The following is a 19,065-nucleotide window of genomic DNA, read 5'->3' as shown; positions in this document are numbered from 1 at the left end:
GAATGTTTTTACTGTTTTAAGTGATGTAGATGTTCGAGCATTTTTAGGTCAAGCGATAAGATTGTAATTGCAGGGTCTTGTTATAAATCGACTACTGAGTGGAAAGTCACCCTAACTCGGCTGAACGCCCCATTTCAGTACTATTTATTCATAATCGCTGCAGCTCACGTCAACACATATGAATTTATGCTAAGATAGAGCTTTTTCGAAATGGTAGCTGAGATATGGTGATATTTCATTCAGCAGTCTACATGACAATATACTTCTTTTTGTGTTGTCTATAAATAAATGCTTATAATTGCGATAAAAAAAAAAAACAAACTGAAATTGTCTTTCATGGGTACATACAGATGGTAATACTAAAAAGTGGAGCCTTTGCTATCTTTTTTGAGCTATCAATTCGTTTTATTTGAATATTTGGTTAAATTTGAACGCATTTCTTTATATTTTTTTTTAAATCACCCTTGAAATTAAATTTTTATTTTGCGTCATAAGATCAACCCACCTACCAAGTTTCATCGCTTTATCCGTCTTTGGCAATTATCGCATTTTTCGGTTTTTCGAAATTTTCGATATCGAAAAAGTGGGCGTGGTTATACTCTGATTTCTTTCATGTTAAATAGCGATCTGAGACGAGTGCCGAGGAACTTACATACCAAATTTCATCAAGATACCTCAAAATATACTCAAGTTATCGTGTTCACGGACAGACGGACGGACATGGCTAAATGAATTTCTTTTTTCGCCCAGATCATTTTGATATATAGAAGTCTATATCTGTCTCAATTAGTTTATGCCGTTACGGGGTACCGTTATGCGAACAAAATTAATATACTCTGTGAGCGCTGCTCAGCGGAGTGTAAAAATTTAACATTGAAAATTATTTTGTTTAAGCTTTATTCGTCATTGAAAAGCAAAGCAATAACCCAGCTGATGACGGGCTTCTTGCCCGTAGTACTACCGATTCATTTAATTGAACCGATTTAAGTAATCCAATCCGATCCGGATAAGCACCGGCGGGCCTAAACTTAACGCACACAGTGTTAATAAATTCTTTTGCCAACACTTCGCCGGATAATGATATACCAGCCGTATACGACTAATAGCGTTACCTACCGCGGGTGAAGTGTGCTTCACTGGCTCAATTTCCAGTTGAAGTTCATGCTCTCACCTATCTAGAAAAAAAAAACACTGACGCACCTAATGTGTGTCCCAGAGTTGGCAAATATTTGTGTACCTGTGACTTTACCGCAGCTACTAAAGTAATTCAGTAAGTTTCAGAGACAGCTTGGAAGATGTAAGCGTGCGACTGTTTGACTGTAACAGCATCTACTACTCGTACCCTACCTCCCTATAATATCAAGCAAATTTTTTCGATGTTACTTTACCCGGGGCTTGAACTCAACCTTCAGCCTTGACCTTCATCGTAATAGGCGGCACGTTACCACCACACCATGGCGGCCACCATACCGAATTTAAATACAAATTATTTCCAAACACAATCAGAAGCAAAAGTAAAAAATCGATTTCTATTGTCGTGGTATTTGTTTTGATTCGGTCACAGTCTGTGTGAGTAATACATCACAATCACTTATCACGTTTTTCATCAAAATCACGAGACCATTCAAAATTATTATGAACCTAATTCTTTTTTAAGTCATAACTTGATTTTGAAACAAGACTTCCTTCTCTGGTCAAAAAATCACTCTTTAGTAAAATTGAATTTCAACTAACACGACTAGGTCAAACTCTAGTTTATCAACATTTCGACGACGTATTATCAACATTTCCTACTGAAGTACAACTCGCAACCTCGCATTGTTATCAAATCTCAACGAAGCTTTTGAAAATGTGATAAAAATACGAGCAAGCATTTTCCATTTGCACAAATGGGATGTTGAATAGTTTGGCTAAATATGCACATTAGACTGGGTTGATTTATTAACCGATATCGTGGCATCGATTTTTCGATAGGATTTGGGCTCAGGGAAAAAAGTTCCACTACGCATACCCAAAAAAAATAATTTTCGAGCCTGCGAAAAAAAATGGCAAAGGGGTCAATTTTTCGTCCAAAACACTCCCCAAACCCCAAAAAACATTTTTGTTTTTATCGGCCCATTGATAAATGATTTAAGGTTCGATTCGAGCTCAACGACAGAACAATAATAACAGATGGCGCAACACTGAATAAATATAGTTGGTAAGAAGGAATATAGGAGCGATTTGTCAGTCAAACAAACCACCGCTGTATAACTAAATGGTTAGCGTAGCGTGCCTAAAGGGTACTGAGGATGAAAGTTTAGCACCCTTCGAAATGGATCTATCTGCGCAGCTATGACAGGTTGTCTGAAAAATTTTCTACTTACTATTCCAAAAACAAAATACAATTTTTCAAATATAGAAAAATTAAAAAATAACATTGATTATCATTAGAAAATAATTATTGTTCTGGCCTTGAGCTCGAATCGAACCTTGAACCAAAACCCAAAAAATATTTTTTTTTCTGTTATCGCCAAAGTATCGTGGTATAAATATTACAAGGTAAAACCGGTGAGAGGCTATTTGACGTTTAAAAAAATTTTTAAATTATCACTGCTCTCACATTTTTATTTTTATACTTTTCATGAAAATGAAATGGTATATTAATTTCGTCACGAAACCGAAAATTGTAAGAAAAATAGATAGACCCACCATTAAGTATACCGAAATAATCAGGTCGAAGAGCTGAGTTGATTTAGCCATGTCCGTCTGTCCGTCTGTCTGTTTGTATGCAAACTAGTCCCTCAATTTCTGAGATATCTTGATAAAATTTGGTGAGCGGGTGTATTTGGGTGTCCGATTAGACATTTGTCGGAACCGACCGGATCGGACCACTATAGCATACATCCTCCATACAACCGATTTTTCAGAAAAAGAGGATTTTTGTAATATCTTACCCAATTTAACAGATTGAAGCTTCAAACTTCACCATATACTTTCGTATATTGCACGTATTGTTGCCTGAAAAAATTGATGAGATCGGTCGTATATATAGTATATATCCCCGACAACCGATTGTTCAGATAAGGAACTTTTCGTAATTACTGCTCTATTTTAAGAGCTAGAGGCTTCAAATTTCAACGAATGCTTACGTATATAGAATATATTGTTGTCTGAAAAAATTATAAAGATCGGTGGTATATATTGTATATATATGGTGGTATATATAGTATATATATATAGTATATATATATATATATTTTTTCGCAAATTTTAGCCCCATTTTAACAGCTAAAAGCTTCAAATTTCCAGAATACTTACGTATATAGCATATATTGTTGTCTGAAAAAATCATAGAGATCGGTTGTATATATAGTATATATCTCATACAACCGATTGTTCAGATAAGAAACTTTTCGCAATTTCTACCCCATTTTAACAGCTATAAGCTTCAAATTTCACCGATTACTTACGTATATATCATATATTGTTGTCTGAAAAAATCATAGAGATCGGTTGTATATATAGTATATATCTCATACAACCGATTGTTCAGATAAGAAACTTTGCGCAATTTCTTCCTCATTTTAACAGATAGAAGCTTCAGATTTCACCAAATGCTTACGTGTATAGCATATATTGTTGTCTGAAAAAATCATAGAGATCGGTGGTATATATATTATATACCCCATATAAACTCTAATTTTTGCCCCCTTTTTACGGCTAGAAGCTTCAAAATTCATCAAATTTCATCAAATAGTTACGTTTACGTCATATATTGTTGAAATACGTGATTCGTAGTTATAGTTTTTACACGCAGACCACAAAAAACCTGAAACTTTGCATCCTCACACAAAGTACCTACCTGTTTTTTATTTTATATTTATCTTAAAAATCGTTAAGGTATGTAGATCTGTTCACTATATATTTCTTATCTTATACAACTGATTATTCGGAGATTACGAGCGGGATAAGATTATTGTTCAGCCCCATTCATGAGAGGTATGAAGTCTTCGGCACAGCCGAAGACAGTCCCGTTTTTATTTGTTTTATTTTTGTTTTGTTTTCATAACAGAAATATAAGAAACTGTAATATATTTGGTAATTCTAATCGACAGCATGACACTCTTAATACAAGTCCAAAAATATCAAAAGGGGTATCAAAAGACATGTTTTGGATCAGGATTACGAATCCGAAAGCCAAGGTAACAAATTTTGGGTTTGTCAAGGGATATTTTCAAAAGAAGTTTAGAAAATTGTCATGTGGTTGTTGTAATTTTGATGATTTTGTGGTACCTACAAAAAATATTGTGAACATAAGTAAGTGTTTTGTGTGGATATAGTTTTGGTATCCGAACCGTTCTTGGACCCACCCACGGTAATTTTTTATAAGCGCGGTCATAGGCCGCCAATGCAGAAAGGTGTTCTGCGGTAAAATACTATGGATCACACCATCGGTTTCGGAGCACTCCGGGGTAATTTTTCGATTTTTCGCTAATATCTTTTGAACAATCTGAAATTTTTATTTTCGGCCTTCGGATTATTGTTGTCGAGGTCAATACGAGTCTTTTGACATCTCTCTCGGTATTTTGCGTTCTAACTTAATATTATGATATTCTCCAAACCCGATTTTTTTATTGGTAGAAATAACTTTTTTTGATGGGAAAGAAATCTCAACGGTCAACCGCATTCCAGAATTTTCAATTCAGAACTGTATTGTGGTTTCCCGCAAAAAGAAGCATCAGGCCACGATCCTCTTCTGAGGAATTTTCTTCAACAAATTGCTGTGCCAAGGTGTACGTAAGAGATACATATGTACCTACTAATAATAACAATTTGGTGTGATATATATCCGAGGAGATTAAGGTCTAGCTTTCCATCTAATTTAAAGGCTACGTATGGTGTATTCATTTGTATACGACATGGCTCTCCTGAGGACAATTGTTACCACCGAGGGACATTCGTTACCATTTATAGCAAAATTCTTAAATATTTTTAATGCATAGGCCAGTACACTAACTGTACACCACGGTGGCAGACCTTGGAAGTTCAGCCGTTAAATTCAGCCTCCACAAACTATCATACTCCAACTGGATGATGGTGTTTAGCTAAGATGCGAAGAGCTACAGCGCTTTTGCTGGCATGGGCAAGTTATGGGAAGATTTCCACTGAGTTCCGAAAAGTAGGTGGGGGAAGACTTTAATTTGAAGAATTTTACTTTTTGGGCAATAAAAAAAGTGAAAAATGTCATACCAACAATTTTTTTGTGTTTTCTTTGGTTTGGCATTTCCACAAAGTTTAAGAGAGTGATTTTAATATTTCTTTAAAAATCAAAAAACCATTATGGGCGCCAAGAAGAGTAAATGGTTTTACCTAGTAGTATTCATACCATGGTATACATCAGAGATCTGCTTTGAGTACTAATAAAATTAGTGCACTTAGTCGTGAGCGAAAAAATTGTGTCTAAATGTGTACTTAGTCAAGTACAGACAAATACTATAAGTGATTAGCACATAAAACAGAAAATACATACGAGTGCCCCATAACACATATGTCTCATACATAGGTATATTACATTGTTAAGTGTAAACTGATGTCATAGTCGCTTTAACTCAGTAACACTTTGATTTCGTGTGTAATACACTGTATACTTCGTTTATCATCGGTTTTACTTTGGCGCTGTATTCAGTTTAGTTTCGTGCACATCGTTGTGTTACTAGCGTCAGAAGACTGATATGACTATATTCATTTTATTGCACTATTAGTCTTACTTATTCCAATTAGTCTTTTCGTATAACACAGTTGACTTTCTTGCTCAATAAGTCAATTGAGTACTGAACTGCTTCGTGGCTTATGAGCGGTAATTAATTTTACGAAGCATGACTATGTAAATGTGTGTTAGTGGATATAAGTGCTTGATGTTCTTTGTTTGCATACGCACTAATACTCATTTTTTGCTTAGTCCACTAATAATCTTAAAAGATGAATAATTGCAACTCACTAGTATACATATGAAATTTTTTTTAGTAGTTCATGAAAAAAACCTTAAAAATCAAAGTCGAAAAAAAATTAAAAAAATGAAATTTCGGAGACTCGAAAATCATTTTTTTTTTTTTTGGTATGCGTAGTGGAACTTTTTTTCCTGTGCTGAAAAATCGATGGCGCGATATCGGTTAACTTTCGTCCATACAAATCGACCCGCCCTAATGAATATGCATAAAATCAGAGTCAAGGTTGACAACAAAAAAAAAAAGGAAAAAATTCAATACAATAATTATTATTGATTGAGTTAATAGCAATTAGAGCGCGAGTGATCGGGCCATTAAGTGCGTAATTAGATCTAAACTCGTCAATTACAAACATAGTATATTGGCGCAAAGTCCGTGATGGAACATAAAAGTTCAAAGACTCTAACAGTATCGGGCAATCAATATTGCCATTAGAAATATCATAAATAAACATTATAGATGTAATTAATCTTCTACTTTCTAATGTGTGAAGATTGATTAGCTTACACCTAGAGATATATGGAGGAAGAGGCAGATCGAAGTTTATATCGTATAAACAGTACTTCATGAATATTTTTTGCACACGTTCGACTCTCTTATTGTGTACCTCATAATAAGGACTCCATATTATGGAACCATACTCAAGCCTTGACCGTACAAAGGCATTGTATAATAGTTTTTTAGTATATGGATCCTTAAACTCGGATCCATTTCTTTTAATAAAGGCCAGTAAGGAATATGCTTTGGGGATAATAAAATTTAAGTGCTCGGTGAATGTAAAAGACGAATCAAATACAACACCTAAATCCCGAATTTTATTCACCCTAAGTAACGGTTTATTAGATACATAGTAAGACGAAATCAATTTATTACATAATTTGGAATAAGTTATGTAATAACATTTGTTGGCATTCAACGCAAGCTTATTTTTACAGCACCACTCATTAAAATTATTTAACTCAGATTGTAGTATGAGAGTATCAGACTCGTTCTTGATTCTGAAAAAAATTTTCAAATCATCAGCGTAAAGAAGATAATTGCATTGCTTGAAACAAGCACTTACATCATTGATAAAGATAATAAAGAAAAGTGGGCCAAGGATACTACCTTGAGGCACACCTGAGGTTGCTACATAAGGAGATGACTTTACGTTGTCAATAACAACAAAATTTATCCTATTGGATAAGTATGAATAAATCCATTGTAAAAATGTTGAGTGGAAACCCATTTTTCGCAATTTAGCCACGAGAGCTTTGTGCGAAACTCTGTCAAAAGCTTTGGATATGTCCGTATATATGCAGTCAACTTGACAACCATGAGTAAAAGACGAGATGCAGTAATTCGAAAAAACGACCAGATTAGTTACTGTTGAACGCCCCGGAACGAAGCCATGCTGACATGTGCAAATATAACGCTTAACTCACCGTTTTCTCAAAAAGTTTTGAAATCACGGGGATCTTCGATATTGGCCGATAGTTTGTAACGTCAATTTTACTACCACTTTTATGAATAGGTTGAATAAAAGTAATTTTCCATTCACCCAAAAAGATACCAGACTTTAATGATAAATTAAATATATGCAACAAGGGCTCTGCAACGGAAGCTACACATTGCTTCAGGAAAAAAGATAAAAATTCTTGATAATCACATTGCTTGGAGCTCTTGATCGTCTGAATACTTAAGATAATATCATCAATATCTAGAACTAATGAGGAGAAGTCGAAACAAGACGTTATCCCATTCAACATATCCCCGTCGTCATTCCACAGATCATCAATAGCAAAGTTTGCTTTAAAAAATTCTGCAAACAAATTGGCTGAATCACTAGACGATGATGAATTCTTGCCCTTGTAAGACACAGACACCGGTATTGTTGAAACCGATTGTTTGGAGCGAATGAAATTCCAAAACGATTTAGGATTCGATTTGATATTATTTTCGAAATTGAGAATATATCGATTGTACAGAAACTTATCAAGACAATTAAACTCCTTCGCGTAATTCAGATATTGTTGCTTGAGTTCGGGACTTCCTGATTTTTTAAAAAGTTTATGATATTTATTACGCAAATTTTTTAGAGTCTTTAAGCTTTTGGTATACCACGGCAACTTGTAAACCCTTGCCGGGAAACGAGGAATATTAATATTCATTATTTCCGAGATATTACTTTTGAATAAGTCAAAGCAGTCTGAAAGATTACGATTATTAAAAAGAGACTGCCAGTCAATATTTGAAATCAAATTATTGATCAAGGCAAAATCACATCGGCTATAATTGAAACCAACTTCATTATTGAGTTTAATATTTCCAAATTCATAAAACTTAATCTCCAATATCAATGGTACGTGATGTTTATCAGTATTAGACAACGGGCAGAGGGAACGAATTAAATTATAATTAAGATCATTACTAACAAATATAAGATCGAGGATTTTACCTAGCGTATTTTCAAAATCATTGATTTGAACTAACTGTAAACTATAAAAATTATCAACTAAGTACATTTCACTAGCTTGATTGACATTAGTAGGTATGAGAGTTTTCTCACCTGGAAGATAATTCCATACGATTTTATTTAAGTTAAAATCCCCTAAAATACAAAATTTAGAATTCAAGTTAGTGCTCGAAAGATGCATAATATTATTAACATGATTTTCATAAACACTATCTGCACTATTTGGTGGTATATAAGAAACACTGACAAATAGACATTCTGTTTTGCCTTTTATGCTGATTATAAGCTGATCAATAGAAGTATCAGAGATATTAAGAGGAACCTCCGAGGTTTGTAGGCTTTTTCTTACAGCAATTAGCACTCCTCCACCTCGATAAAGTCCTGTACTTACATTATCACGATCTTTGCGATATATATTATACAAATTTTTATCAAAAAACTCATTACTAAAAAAGTCCGCAGTAAGCCACGTCTCAACAAGAACTATCAAATCGTATTCTTCACTAGAGGTAGCAGCAAATACAGCAGAGGCCTTAGTTCTCATGCCTGATATGTTTTGAAAATATATTGATATTGAGTTCTTTAAAGAACGGGCATCATCAATTAGACACGAATTGTAGCAGTCATTATTGGTGACGGAGCGAGGACTTTTGAGTTGTCCTTTTGCACCACAGTCCTTTGAAAAAAACGAAACGGCCTTACTTTTACATCCGATGGCCAAATTGACGAATCGAGCAACTTATTGTAATTAGATGCTGAGATCCCAAGCTTAAAATTAACACTCCGTAAGGACTTTTCATTTACGTCCCTTTTCGTAAGTTTTTGGCAGCGCATTAATAAAGGCGAAATATTTGCAGTTCTTGATACATAGTCAACTATAGTTTCAGCATTCACAGATGGCTTAAAAGATGACAGATGAAGCCATTTGAATCGTACACTAACTTCTAAACTAGCATTAGAGTTACTGCCAACAACTATTGGACGCGCCATATCACCATATATATTATCTCTAATTGCTGTTTTTATGTGCGGATCGCTTTTTCGCTCTTATTTGGAATCCAAATCTATTAATAAAGTTTTGGTTGTAAAGATGGAGATTCGGGCTATTAGTGAGCTTTGGGCAATTTTCGTCATAGTGCTTTTGTTTACCTGTATTTTATTAAAATAATTTGTTAAAAATAAATGATTGTGAGCACACAAATTTTTCTATTTGTACTATGGCACTATTGTGAATATTTGCACTGCATTACCGGCAAGCTATTGAACAACTGCATTTGCACTACACAACGCTAGATGGTAGTGCGGTACGTTTTAATTGATTGACAGCTGATTTCTGTTGATTTTTGATTTGAAGCTTTGAAAACCGTTTAAGTTAAATACCTGCATACATACTGTTTAGGGCAATTCCTTTTATTTTACACCAACTAACGTTCATATCGCTAAATTGTTGAATAAATAACTCCAATATCCAATAATGCAAAAACGTTCTTTATTAGACTACTTTGAAAGTACTTCACAGTAACACTTAACTTCACAACCAATAGCGTGCTTAAATCAAACTAATTGCTGGTTACTCAACTTTCGCTCTTTTTATACTCTCTGCTGTCTCGTTCGCATACTTCTAGGCTGGGGCGTAGCGACGGGGGTTTGGGGGTTTAAACCCCCCTTGCGTCAGGATCATTTGATTTTTTAGTTCGTTACAATTCAAATGTTTGATGCTTTTATACTCAGTTGAGCAAAGCTCACAGAGTATATTAACTTTGATTGGATAACGGTTGGTTGTACAGGTATAAAGGAATCGAGATAGGTATAGACTTCCACATATCAAAATCATCAGTATCGAAAAAAAATTTGTTTGAGCCATGTCAGTCCGTCCGTCCGTTAACACGATAACTTGAGTAAATTTTGAGGTATCTTGATGAAATTTGGTATGCAGGTTCCTGAGCACACTTAAAATGAACGATATCGGACTATAACCACGCCCACTTTTTCGATATCGAAAATTTCGAAAAATCGAAAAAGTGCGATAAAGACGGATAAAGAGATGAAGCTTGGTGGATGAGTTGAACTTATGACGCAGAATAGAGAATTTGTAAAATTTTGGACAATGGGCGTGGCACCGCCCACTTTTAAAAGAAGGTAATTTAGAAGTTTTGCAAGCTGTAATTTGCCAGTAATTAAAGATATCATAATGCAATTTGGCAGAAACGTTACTGCTATTTCTATATATATGCTTAATAAAAATTAGGCAAATCGGAGAACGACCACGCCCACTTAAAAAAAAAATTTAAGTCTAATTTAAAAAAAAAAGTTTATATCTTTACAGTATATAAGTAAATTATGTCAAAATTCAACTCCAGTAATAATATGGTGCAACAAAATACAAAAATAAAAGAAATTTTCAAAATGGGCGTGGCTCCGCCCTTTTTCATTTAATTTGTCTAGGATACTTTTAATGCCATAAGTCGAACAAAAATTTACCCCTCCTTGTGAAATTTCGTAGGGGCTAGGATTCTAGGACGGTAACGGTTTTCTGTGAAAAAGGGCGAAATCGGTTGAAGCCACGCCCAGTTTTTATACACAGTCGACCGTCTGTCCTTCCGCTCGGCCGTTAACACGATAACTTGAGCAAAAATCGATATATCTTTACTAAACTCAGTTCACGTACTTATCTGAACTCACTTTGTATTGGTGTAAAAAATGTCCGAAATCCGACTATGACCACCCCCACTTTTTCGATATCGAAAATTACGAAAAATTAACAAAAAATGCGATAATTCTATACCAAATATGAAAAAAGGGATGATACATGTTACTTGGATCGGTTTATTGACGCAAAATAAAAGAATAGAAAACAACTTTGTAAAATGGGTGTGGCACCTTCCATATTACGTAAAATAAAATGAAAAAGTTCTGCAGGGCGAGATCAAAAGCCCTTGGAATCTTGGCAGGAATACTGTTCGTGGTATTACATATGTATAAATAAACTAGCGGTACCTGACAGATGAATGGTCTGGTTCACCCTGGTCCACATTTTGCTCGATATCTCGAAAACGCCTTCACATATACAACTAACACCACTCCCTTTTAAAACCCTCATTAATACTTTTAATTTAATACCCATATCGTACAAACATATTATAGAGTCACCCCTGGTCCACCTTTATGGCGATATCTCGAAAAGGCATCCACCTATAGAACTTAGGTCCACTCCCTTTAACACCTTTCATTTGATAACCATATCGTACAAACAAATTCTAGAGTCACCAATGGTCCACTTTTATGGCGATATCTCAAAAAGGCGTCCACCTATAGAACCACTCTCTTTTAAAATAGTCACTAACACCTTTCATTTGATACCCATATCGTACAAACACATTCTAGAGTCACCCCTGGTCCACCTTTATGGCGGTATCTCGAAAACGCGTCCACCTATAGAACTAAGGCCTCCTCCCTTTCAAAATACTCATTAACACCTTTCGTTTGATACCCATATCGTACAAACAAATTCTAGAGTCACCCCTGGTCCACCTTTATGGCGATATCTCGAAAAGGCGTCCACCTATAGAACTAAGGCCCACGCCCTTTTAAAATACTCATTAACACCTTTCATTTGATACACATGTCATGCAAACACATTCCAGGGTTACCCTAGGTTCATTTTCCTACATGGTGATTTTCCCTTACTTTGCCTCCATAGCTCTCAGCTGAGCATGTAATGTTCGGTTACACCCGAACTTAGCCTTCCTTACTTGTTATGTCTATGTTAATAAATTTCTTTATAATTCTGCTACGTATTTACTTTGTTTGTGATATTATATTTTTAATATGCAAGTATATGTATGTACGAAGTGAACACTTATATTTTAATCATATTCTGTTTCATAATAATTCTGCAATTTATTAAATATACAAATGTACATGTTAACTTTTACTATACCTTTATAAAGAAGTTTCCTTGTAAATTTGCCTAACGACCATCTACATACATATAAGAGAACAGCAAAAATCGAACACAACAACGTTCGATTACATTCGGCAACATGATCGTGTTCAACGGTCCAACTTGCTTAAACGAACATAATTGACATTGATTTAAAATCAACTAACTTATTGCAGCATGCGTGAATATAAACAATTCAGGCGATTGCTCGTTTGCCTCAACCGCGATTACATTCATCGGAATGAAAAGGCAAATATGAAAACTGCATGCGTCTGAATATTTGCATGATTCTTGTTACCTTACGCCTTACGTCACGGCGACAAGCTACATATAAACATACATATAAACATTGCTTACGGTTCTGTTTTTTTGCCGAACTAAACGATACTAATTTTCGTGCTTTGATTTTATTCTCCACATTTAAATAATGTTACTTTACAGCATTTTTTCGAAGTACACATTTTCTACTTTGAAATATAATGCAAATTTGACATTATTTTCCATGTGGAAAACACATTATTAGCCGTGTTTTTTAACACGCGCGTATACGTTTCGTTTGCGCGTGTTAAAAAACGCCTATCTTCGCTTAGATAATGCTTAGGAGACCCATCTAGCGGCTGTGTTAAAACAACTAGCTACAGCAACAGGGTGTACCGAAAAGCGAAGACGCAACGCTCTGATGGCCATAGGGTATAACATATAGCTGAATCAGTTGCGATGAATTGTGGACACACATATAATACATAGAATTAGTGTACAGGGTGAAACAAAGACACATATTTCAGTTACATCTGAGTATAATGCGTATTGAAATTTAGTAGGACAAAATTTATGCGCAGCAATTTCAGAGGTGTATTTATAGTTTGTCTCTTAGCAGTCAATATAAAGTTTAAGCGTAAACGGATATACGCGTGTTAAAAAACACGGCTATTATAATATAATACCTACATTTTTTTTCATATCAAAAACACATTTCAAAAATGGAAAATTCAAATTATTTGATAAATGAAAAAATAATGTGTTTTTCACATTTTAAAATGTAAAAAGCACATTAGTGTTTTTCCGTGTAGATATGACTTTTTTAAATTCAATTTTTTTCTATTCGATCAGTTTCTTTCTTTAGAATTTTATATACGTATACGTTAGATCTGCATAGGCTCAAAAAATATGAATTCTACTTATTCCTGAAGGAGTACTTCGGTTTTTTTTATCAATTTAGTTATGATTAATATTACACGAATGCTATTCTGTGTCTTTTCCTATTGTTCACATGTTGTCGAAAATCTTGTGTACGCTTCCGGTAACAACGGCAACGAACGAGAGATCTTTTTCAACTCTTAGGCTGATTAAAAACTATTTGGGAAACACGATGAGTGAAAGTCGATTGAATGACTGTGCATCAGTAAGCATCCACCGTGATCAAATTGTTACCGTTGATGAAGTTTTAAATGAAATGGCAAAGAAAAGCCGACGCATGCGCTTGAGTTTTTAATGTAACCTTTTTCATATCATATTCTAAATACACGTACTTTAATGTTAAAGCTAAAGACAACATTTTTTGTATTAATTTAACTAAAAAAAAATTTTTTTTTAACCACAACACATACATATGTACGTGGTAATACATTCACGGTTCCGGCTGGTATAAATAAGTTAGCTGTACCCGACAGATGCTGTTCTGGGTCACCCTGGTCCAAGTTTAGGTCGATATCTCGAGAACGCCTTCACATATACAAATAAGGGTAACCCCCTTTTAAAACCCTCATTAACATCTTTAAATCGATACCCATATCGAACAAACACATTATAGAGTCACGCCTGGTCCACCTTTATGGCGATATCTCGAAAAGGCGTCCACCTATAGAACTTAGGCCCACTCCCTTTTAAGATACTCATTAACACCTTTCTTTTGATACCCATATTGTACAAACAAATTCTAGAGTCACCCCTGGTCCACCTTTAAAGCGATATCTCGAAAAGGCGTCCACCTATAGAACTAAGGCCCACGCCCTTTTAAAAAACTTGCTCATTGACGCAATAACTCAAGGCGAATTTTTGACGTGCGTAGTACATTTTACTTGCGCTATTGAGTGAAACGACTTTTGTTTGTCAGGCACAAGAGTTTAGGGTTATTGGCGCTACGTGCAATGATGACACTGATTTTAATAATTTTAAACTGAAGTTTACTTTGGTTGTTGCTGCATTACGAAGTAGAAATACTGTATCTAACTCAAGCTGTTGTGCTCAACAAACATTTAGTTAGACTGTTGTTGTAGATTTAGGTATGCGTATATCAAACTTTGGATTTTTGGTCTGGTCCGAAGAGCTTTGCTTGCTGCGCGGTACACCAATCAACCAACTAAACAACATGTTCCTTGCGAAATGCATACCTTGACTTGCTCAAAAATAAAGTAGCAGTAACGTTTTACCAAATGCCAAGACTTTTGGGGGACTCAAGCGGCGATATTAAGCCAAAAACACTTGAAAAATCCAATCTACCAAACCTGCCAACAACCTTCAAACCGCTTGCTGCAAGTAAGACACCCAATCTTTGCAATAGATAGACGCGGAAAATTTCATTAAATCCGTAAGCTGAATATGCTGGATGCTCTTACCTCCGTACCGCATTTGGTTCACTTTCCTCTGACTTAGTAAGATAAGGCGCCATAATTGGAAGATAAACTTTGGCACTCCTGAAAAAGCTCAGAGGGGCTCTCAGTCTTACTCATACAATGTCGGTAACTCCTTTGCTGAGCCACGTCGAGTTAACTACCACCTTATTAGAAGTAAATATCAAATTCTTGCAGAAGAAGAAAGCAAACATCCTCGGGAGTCACGCGTCAATCTAGCATAATTTCGAAAGGGTTAGAACTTAAACTACCCTCTCAATTGTGATGTTGGGTTAATGCCTCTACCAGCGACTTCCATTATGAGACATATCGTGAAAGTCGCGCCACTTGATTGGCGAGGCATTGTTAACCATAACAACAGATATATTGGCATCCATTAATCTTAAATTTCCCCATTTTGGTTTTACTTATTATATTTTCTTATTTCTATTTTATACATGTATCTTATAACGTTGAAATATGTGTATGTAAAGACCAATTATCAAAGACTCTATAAATATAAGATGGGACATTGTAGAGTACTAAAGCTTTGTGGAAATTGTGGGCCGGCTGTACGAGGAATTCACCATACCTTTTGCTATGCTGTCCGCCTCACTATAGCTGACTTTTTAAGGCTGTATAACTCTGTAATTTATTTTGCCTTTCGAAAAATTACCTATTTGAAAATAAGCTGGCTGAAAAATATTGGCATAACAGCTTAAGGTAAATCAACAAATGAAAATCTCAGCCAAGCAATTTTTAAAAAAAAGCTAAGTTGTCTATTTGTTACTTTCTCGATATAGGGTGTGTACGAGCTGCAGCAGTGTTACTTTTTATGACAGCGGATAACGTTCTTCAGCAACATTTGAGCAGATGTGGAAATTTCGCGCGTTCGTTGAACGATATGTTGACAATCTATTGATCATCTCTAGGAAATTAGCGACATTCCATCAACTAAGCAGCACTTTAGCAATACTACTGTTATTGTTTGGCTGCTCAAACACACCCACATTAATTGTGCATTAAATCTAAAATATAAAACTCAAAAATGACTCTGCTTGTTATGTCCGCAACATTTATTTAGTTCAAAGTCACAGCCAATAATAGCCAAAGCCATAATAATTTACGAGGGTCATCTATCCTTTCTCTGATTTAAAATCTGAACTACCAGCGCTACCGTCATCATCTCATTGTCATCATTGTCAGTAGTACCAAACTCGTGCCTGACACACAAAAATCGTTTCATTCAATAGCGCAAGTGAATGTACTACGCACTCACTACTAAGTAGCGTAAAAAATTCGCTTGCAGTCATTGCGTGAATGAGCTACCATTGAGTTGACACCGCATTGGCGCTGGCGCCATGCATTTTACACCACTAAAATTGCGCGAATGACCAGGCTCATGACTTTTTTAATCCAGATGGTGAAAACGAAGCAGGAGCAAAACGTATGGTGTATTCCTGGTGCAGCCGTCCCACTCTGTGGAGAATGAACGACTCTACAATGCTCCCTCTTATTAATCTACTCTCTATGGTATGGGCAATAATTTTTCTTAGTAGGCGAGGAACTGTTTTCTTCCAATGCCTGTCATCAAAATAGCTTTTGGTGACAAAATTTGGCTGCGAAAACTTCCGTGCGAAACATAAAAATCCATTTATAATATTTCTAACTGCGGTTTTTTGACAGCTGAGTGAGTCAACATAGGTGAAGTCGGAGTTAATATACACATGCACACATACAGGAACAGTTAACTGTGTGGGATGTATTTAAGTATTTTGCATAATTGGTCTTTACATATACATATGTCAACGTTATAAGATATAGCATTTTCAGGTCAAATGAAACTTTTTTCAAGTCAAATGAAACCATACTACTAAGGTAATATATATATATATATATATATATATTTATATCGTACTTTATAACGCTAAGTATTTATCAAATTTTTCTTTAAGACAACTATTTCTAATTAGCCACATTGAAGGCAAAATTTTTGCTTAAATTTTCTTTGTGAATTTAAGCTACAGTTTGATCGTTTCAATTTTTAAAAGTAGCAGGGTTATACGCTAGGCAAGTTATATACTACAGTTTAACCACCTACTTAAAATAAGCACCTATATTTTTTACTTTTATCTACTCTTCTTATATATAAAGCACATTCTTCTTCTACATATACTTCGTTAATAACGTAGGAATAAAGCAATGTAGAAGGAACCAAAGAGCATGATGTGAGCGTATTTCCTATTCACTGTCTGACACCAACTAGCACATCGGTTGAATCCTCTGTATTATGCTTTTCTCTTTGACCAACGTCTTACCAAACAACATAGAACGATAGCAAGGTATTGAGAGAAACATTACTTTTACCAACTATATAGTAGAGCATGTGGACTGTAGAGAGATCTTTTTTAACTATACTGAAAAACATAACGGTAAAAAGTGATCTTTTCTACTCTATGGCGTAGTTACATTGCACTTTACTCGTTTGGGCCTTTGAAAACATATATATTTGTTTTTATTCCATTACTTTTCATTGTATATTGTATTTAAATGTAATACTTAGAATATATATATTAGAATGGTTCGATTTATTAACCGATATCGCGCCATATATTTTTCGATAGGATTTGGTGTAAGGAAAAAACGTTTCATTACGCAAACCGAAACAAATAATTTTCGAGCCTGCGAAATTACAATTTTTTTTTTACTTTTTTTGACTTTGATTTTTAAGGGTTTTTCATGACCTACTAAAAAAAATGTCATAGGTCCGACCCAAAAGCGTCCGCTAGAAACGTTGGTATGCATGAAAATTATACAATAAAATGAAAATTTTATAGTGTTCATAGTGTTTAATGTGACAAAGTGTGCCACAAATCGATTGCACCGATTTTCTATGTAATTAGTGGTGTAATTTTTGTAAATTTTATTTAATTTCAATTTGTAATTTTGTCGACCGCCACATCTAAAAATATTACGCCCCTGATGATGCCAAGGAAATTTGGCGAAACGTTGGGCCGTAAGGTGGAATAAACTTTATAGATCAGAATAGTTTAAAGGAAACTTAATTTCCGAAAATTTTTTTAGTAGGTCATGAAAAAACCCTTAAAAATCAAAAAAAGTTTCATTCGAAATGAAAAAAGTTTCATTTAAAATGAAAAAAAGTTTTATTTAAAATGAAAAAAGTTTCATTTAAAGTGAAAAAAGGTTCATTTGAAATGAAAAAAGATTCCTTTGAAATGAAAAAAGTTTCATTTGACCTGAAAATGCTATATATCTATAAAATAGTTAGAAATAAGAAAATATATTAAGTAAAATCAAAATGGGGAAATTTAAGATTAATGGATGCCAACATATATTTTGTTATGGTTAACAATGACTCGCCAATCAAGTGGCGCCACTTTCACGATATGTCTCATAATGGAAGTTGCTGGCAGAGGCATTAACCCAACATCACAATTGAGAGGAAAGTTTAAGTTCTAACCGTTTCGAAATTATGCTAGACTGACGCGCGACTCCCGAGGATGTTTGCTCTCTTCTTCTGCAAGAATTTAATATTTACTTCTAATGAGGTGGTAGTTAACTCGACGTGGCTCAACAAAGGAGTTACCGACAATCTATGAGTAAGGCTGAGAGCCCCTCTAAGCTTTTTCAGGAGTGCCAAAGTTTATCTTCCAATTATGGCGCCCTATCTTACTAAGCCTGAGGAAAGTGAACCAACTGCGGTACGGAGGTAAGAGACTCCAGCATATTCAGCTTAAGGATTTACTGAAACTTGCCGCGTCTATCTGTTGCAAAGATTGAGTGTCTTACTTGCAGCAAGCGGTTTGTAGGTTGTTGGCAGGTTTGGTAGATTGGATTTTTCAGGTGTTTTTGGCTTAATATCGCCGCGTGGGTCCCCCAAAAGTCTTGGCATTTGGTAAAATATTACAGCTACTTTATTTTTGAGCAAGTCAAGGTATGCATTTTGCAAGGAGCATATTGTTTAGCTGGTTGATTGGTGTACCGCGCAGCAAGCAAAATTCCTCGGCCCAGAACAAAAAATCCAAAGTTTGATATACGCTTACCTAAATC

The 19,065-nt window shown here is 35.0% G+C and overlaps 2 protein-coding genes across 14 annotated transcripts in view; one reads left to right on the top strand and one right to left on the bottom strand.

Moving 5' to 3' along the window:
* Positions 1 to 19,065, top strand: part of Fili (Fish-lips) — a 603,882-nt gene that overhangs the window by 329,514 nt on the left and 255,303 nt on the right. The window lies entirely within an intron of this gene.
* LOC137243186 (uncharacterized) overlaps positions 1 to 19,065 on the bottom strand; it is a 116,517-nt gene that overhangs the window by 62,204 nt on the left and 35,248 nt on the right. Inside the window, exon 1 of one of the 5 annotated variants that reach the window (XM_067770559.1) lies at positions 9,872 to 9,989. The exons of 3 other annotated variants lie outside the window; for them this stretch is intronic. In XM_067770559.1, the coding sequence (XP_067626660.1) occupies positions 9,872 to 9,877 (6 nt within the window). In that variant the 5' untranslated portion in view covers positions 9,878 to 9,989. Of the gene's footprint in view, positions 1 to 9,867; positions 9,990 to 19,065 lie in introns of those variants that run through there. One more of the 5 variants, XM_067770562.1, reaches the window with a different exon arrangement.

This window comes from Eurosta solidaginis, chromosome 3 (genome assembly GCF_040869045.1).
Source record: "Eurosta solidaginis isolate ZX-2024a chromosome 3, ASM4086904v1, whole genome shotgun sequence".
Taxonomy (NCBI): Eukaryota; Metazoa; Arthropoda; class Insecta; order Diptera; family Tephritidae; genus Eurosta; species Eurosta solidaginis.
Note: the sequence above shows the minus strand (reverse complement) of the source record. Positions and strands in the feature narration are given on the sequence as shown.